Source organism: Calliphora vicina, chromosome 3, assembly GCF_958450345.1.
Source record: "Calliphora vicina chromosome 3, idCalVici1.1, whole genome shotgun sequence".
Classification (NCBI taxonomy): domain Eukaryota; kingdom Metazoa; phylum Arthropoda; class Insecta; order Diptera; family Calliphoridae; genus Calliphora; species Calliphora vicina.
This window is the reverse complement of record NC_088782.1, coordinates 83,092,924-83,098,923: the sequence shown is the minus strand read 5'-3', so window position 1 is coordinate 83,098,923 and position 6,000 is coordinate 83,092,924. Positions and strand designations below refer to the sequence as shown.

General features: G+C 30.4%; 1 protein-coding gene across 1 annotated transcript in view; it reads right to left on the bottom strand.

The window, feature by feature from the left end:
- Positions 1 to 839: 839 nt before the first annotated feature.
- The window catches only part of SmD1 (small ribonucleoprotein particle protein SmD1), a 40,571-nt gene continuing 35,410 nt past the window's right edge, over positions 840 to 6,000 (bottom strand). Inside the window, exon 2 of the mRNA XM_065503648.1 lies at positions 840 to 1,287. Within this exon, the coding sequence (XP_065359720.1) occupies positions 927 to 1,287 (361 nt within the window). The 3' untranslated portion in view covers positions 840 to 926. The remainder of the gene's footprint in view (positions 1,288 to 6,000) is intronic.

Below are 6,000 nucleotides of genomic sequence, written 5' to 3'. Positions count from 1 at the left end.
ATCTAAATATTCATTTTTATTTACGACCCACCACAGTTGGACGAAAAATTATGTTTAATTTATAGATCCTATCATCAGCGCAGGTCTGTTGGATTCCTTCTTCTTAGTCGGATGTAGCCATTACTTCTCATTAATGTTCGTGCAAGTGGGTTAGGGTGAATTCTAACTTTTTCAAATATGACTACGCTTGTTTTTTTATTTAATTTTTCACCAGGAAGACACCTGGGTCCTTATGAATGTTAATATTTCTCACATACCAAGGCGCTGCTGTTATCATACTTAATATTTTATTTTGGAATCATTGAATTTTTTCAATATTAGAAGCTGAAGCCGTGCCCCATAATCCTTAATGACTCACATTTATTTGAAAAATAATATATATATTTTATTACAGTCCTCAGGAGTCCTTAATGGCTCAATCGTCGAATTTATTTCAATAGGAGTCCTTAATGGCTCAAATTAGTTATTATTTAATTACAACACTCTTATGTGTTGCAAGGTGGCCGGCAATGTTTATGTACAAATATATTATTTTCGGTATTTTTTTGCTAAGTGTTGGAAAACTATTTTCAACGATTAAACCGTTAACGGTATTTAAACTTTGTTTGTCACCAAACACTTAGAAATAAGTTTATGCTTCAATCGTCTTTTGGAAGCCCTTTATTGCACTTCGTGCTTAATACATAGAAAAAAGGTAAAATTTGATTTTTTAATAAAGGAAAGAGATTCTGCTCTTTTACTTTGAATTTAACCATTTAATAATCCTTGTGTTTTTGGTTTTATTGATTTGAAACGGATATACGCCGAAACACAAATTATTATAAAAAAAATAAAATATCTTCCAAAATGTAAATGCTTTGATATATTTTGATCAGTGTTTTCAAATACATTAAATAAAAACCATTTCAAAGTAATGTTGAATTAAATTAACGTCTGTTGGTAGCTCTACCTCTGCCTCTCCCTCGTGTACCTCCTCTTCCACGAGATCCTCTACCTCGTCCTCTATTGCCAGCTCGATTATTTTCCTTCTTCTTAGATTTGGATTTTGGTGTGTCGTCAATAAGTAAGGTTTCAAGAGGAAGACTATCAGGCAAAATAAAATATCTTATGTTATTTCCTCTTATGCTAAGTGTTTCAAGTTGAACAGGATCTCTATTTTTTATAGTCATTTTGACTGATTTCAAGTGAGTATTCATAGCGACATCAACACCTGTAATTGTACCATGCACTTGTGTACCATTTTTTAATTCGATAGTAACCGTCTCATGGCTTAATTTCATTAAAAATCTGAAAAAAAAATAATATTTTTGAAATATTAAATAAAAACCGAAAATAAAAATTTTCATAGAGGATTTTTTCTAACATTATATTGAAAAAAATGCAACATTTTTATAATGGACTTTCAGTTATTCTCGATTTGTTATCATTAGAAAAAAATGTATGCCAGAAGGAGGAAGGCAATAATGCGGTACTAGGGAAAAATTATAAGAGATCCAATAAATTACAAAAGTAATTCAATGAAATTGCCAAAAACAAGAAGTAAGCTGTTAAAATAAAAAATGGAAAATATTGTTTAAAGCCTAGTACTCTGTTCATATTTGCGAAAAATCATGGTTTTTCATGCGAATAATTTTATATGCTGTTTGACAGCTAGCTGTTGCTTTTAATTTCGTGCGAAAGAAGTGCTGCGTATGTTATTTCGTGTGGAAAAATAAGGTTGCCAGATGTATTTCACATGTTTTCCACAATAAAAACAGAGTACAACTTTTGCGAAATTATTTCGCATATATTTCATTCCAAATATTTTATATGTAGTTTGACAGCATTTCGCACGAAATTTTGAACAGAGTACCTAGCTTAATGCAGAAAAAATGCGATAGAATGATAAATTAGGCTAAAGATAAAAATATGTTTGAGCATTATACCTGCAAGCAAACATTGGCAAAAAGAAATTTTTTATGTACAGATAACTTCATGAATTTTTCGCCAGTTTTAATTTTATTAAAATCGGTTCAGCAGTTGTTGAGCAATTTAACCTTTAACTTATGAGGTGGTGGTAAATTTTACACCCTCTCTTCATTTTTTTAAAGTTTTATCAAAAAGGCTTGCGAAATAAAGTGCCTGCATTTTTGTTTCAAATAACATTTTGCTTTCTTTTTTAAATTTTTTTAAATTAAAATTGTTGTATCTTATTGTTAAAAAGCAAATATTAACGAAAAAATATTTTTTAAAGTGAAATTTTTTGCAAAAATTATAAGGTGTAAAATTTACACCACATCTGTGACTATGTCACAGATGTGTGACAAAAGTTGTGTGGTTAAAGTTGAACTTTTAATTTTTGTATAGCATTTAGTATGAAAATGCAATTTTTTTGAATCAGCTATACTTATTAAAAAAGTTATCAGCAGATAAAAACAATTAAGGAAGTATGTTCGGCCAAGCTCGACAATATAATACCCTACACTATAATTTATTTTCGTGAATGATTTTTGGAAGAGGGCATTATATGGGAGCTATGACTAATTATGGACCTATCGCCATGAAATTAGGTCTTGTGATTTATGTCTATATGGAAGTTATTTCTGTTGAATTTTGTGTTTATACCAACATTTTTAAGAAATTTATGATCGTTAAAGAGATTTTCGGAAGAGGGCATTATATTGGAGCTATGACTAATTATGGACCGATCGCCATGAAATTAGGTCGTGTGATTTATGTCTATACGAGTGTTGTTTTTGTTGAATTTTGTGTTTATACCAACATTTTTAAGAGATTTATGCTCGTTAAAGTGATTTTCGGAAACGGGTCTTATAAGGGAGCTATGACTAATTATGGACCGATCGCCATGAAATTAGATAGTGTGATTTATGCCTATATGTGTGATGTTTCTGTTGAATTTTGTATTTATACCTAAATTTTTAAGAGATTTATGCTCTTTAAATTGTTTTTGGGAAGCGGGCCTTATATGGGAGCTATGACTAATTATGGACCGATCATCATAAAATTAGGTGGCATTAATTCAGTTTATATAAAACTTATTTGGACCAAAATTTGTGTAGATACATATATAAATATAATATATAAATCATTTACGACCGATAAAGTATAATTTCGGGAGAACATTTGTATGGGTGCTAGGTGAAATAATGGACCGATTTCAGTCATTTTCAATAGGCTTCGTCCTCGGGCCGAAAAAAATTTATGTACCAAATTTTATCGCAATATCTTCAAAATTGCGACTTGTACTTTGCGCCAGTACAGTACATTTTATTTGAACAGTTAAAATAAAAATAGAAAAAAATTTGGAAGTAATTTCATTCAAATGAAAAAAGTGTTCAACAAACAGGTCAACAAGTATATATTTGGCCTTTCTCCTGGTAGTAAAATTTGTTTAACCCTAAGCACTTTTATTCCACTGAAATTCAAATTTGACTAAAATATAGTACCTGAGAAAAAAATTAATAACACATCAGATACTGTGAGCGTCAAAAGAAACTGTACACCTTAAAGTATTATATTTACAACTTTATTTTCCTAATATGTTTTCTAATTTGATTAATTATATATTTTTTATTTAATATATTTTATTCTTTCTCATTTTATTATAAAAGAATAACGAAATTCTAACAACAAAAAATAAACAACAAAAACAAAAAAATCTTCATATTTATAGCGTCAAAAGTAATTGTACATTACCTCTGCTTTAAAATAACAATGTTATTTAAAAAAGAATTAAGATTTTGTTTGTTTGCCATTTGATTTTATAACAGATTGCAGTCTTCTGGGCATCGATTCCACAAGATTTATAGTTACTTGGGGGAAATTTTTTGCCATTGCTCCATTATTACCGATTTGATAGAATTCTTGCTTGTAATTTCCCTTTTTCTTATTTGCCGGTCCAGATGCTCTCATAAATGTTCGATGAGGTGACAGGGGAAGATGATCCAACTGTTTGGGAGTATGGTAAAGCAGTCATTCTTTTACTATTTTGGCATTGTAGTACTTGGGATTGTTGTCTTGCTGACAGACCCGAGTTCTATCCAAGCCCAATTTTTCGACGCTCTGTGCCAAGTTATCTTTTAAAATGTTGAGGTAAACTGTTTTTTTTTTTGATAGAGTATTTTATGAAGACCAAATTTCATTCACCATTGGATGCCATACAACCCCACACCACAAGCTAACCACCACCATGCTTTACTGTGGACATTACATTTTGCATTGCAAATTCAGAGTTTATTTTTCTCCAAATTTTAACCGTTTGTTTTTACCAAAAATTTAAAATTTTCTCTCGTCGCTAAATATCACTTTGTTTCAGAATATATTTGGTTAATTTTCCTACTTTTTAGCCCACAGACCGATAATTAAAAATCTGACTATACAGTATTACCCGCTGGGCTATTCTGAAGATTCCCTGAAAATTTCATCAAAATCGGTCCAGCGGTTTTTTATATATGGGGTATTTCATGTCAAGTGAACCAACTTTTAAAATCGATGTCTTCCGATCGGGATGAAACCTTTTTTTTATTTTTTTTTTAGCTCAAACAAAAGCTTAGATATTTTCCTTGAAGACCCTTTTGGTCGCTTAGTAGGATGCGAGTGGGATATCTATCAAAATAAATATTTTTTAACTCAAGACTTACAGTTTTTAATTTTTTTTTGCAAAATCGATTTTTTTCCAATATGAACCCTTTTTTTAAATTTTTTTTTTAAATATTAAATATTTAGTTTTTAAATTTTTTTTTCCAAAGATTGAAGAAAGAGCTATCTAAACTATTTAGAACACATTTTGCTAAGAACAATAGGTAATAAGTTACATGGATAAGAAAAAACACCTGCTTGACCAAAATGTCAAACTTTGACCTCTAACTCGGAGAGTTCTCGACCGATCTTGTTGAAAAATTGTGTCTGAGTTACTATCCAATAGAACTAACCTTTCATCCCGATCGGAAGACATCGATTTCAAAAGTTAGTTCACTTGACATGAAATGCCCCATATATAGATGGCATTAGCGGTATAATGTAAAAATTTGATTTTGCACACCCCTCCGCTCACACACCGAAAATCAAAAATTTGACTTTAGAGTGTTACCCGCTAGGCTATTTTGAAAATTCCCTGAAAATTTTATTAAAATCGGTCCAGCCGTTTTTGAGTTCATTCGGAACATACATCCATTTATATATATATACAGTGGTTGACAAAACAATGGAAACTTTTCCAAATATTTCATTAGTGGCCTAAAATCTGAAATATTTTATTTATTTATTTATCAATTTTAATTACAATTAAAATTATAATTAAAAAAAAGCTCTAGTAGCTAAGGCTTTCGTCTTCATTTGTTTATATAAATATATTATAGTTAATAATACTATGTAATATACAATTTATATTTTATTTTTTAGGTGTGTTAGTTCCAGGAATTTCGTTATTAATTCTATGTTGTTTTTTGTTGGAAATTTTAAAATATCTGTAGAGTTCAAATCTCCGAATACTTGTATCCGTATATTTCTTGATGTGTTGCAATCATTTAGGATATGTTTTGTAGTTAGTGGTAATAGACAAGAGTTGCAAATCGGTTGAGGAGATTTCTCAATTAAGTAGCTGTGGGTAAGATGGGTATGGCCTAGTCGTAATCTGGTGTACAATCTGTTCATTTGTGCGTTGGTATTGGTTGGAAGAATCGCTGGGTTACGGGTAGGGTTAATTTCTTTATAAGGATGTGTGTATTCCACCCATTGCCTTTTGCTTTTCAAAATAATTTCTGTTTTTAATTTTTTTATTAGTGTTTTTGTAGATTGTGGCACCATAAATAGTAGTGGAGATAATAAAGCGTTTTTTGCGGCACGATCAGCGTGCTCATTCCCCTAAATTCCAACATGCCCTGGTATCCATCAAATTTTGATTTTGTCAGCAAATTCAAGTATATTTTGTTGTATACTTTTTATTACTTCATTTGTTGCTTTTGTATTTTGAAGGGATTGGAAAACACTTTGACAATCTGT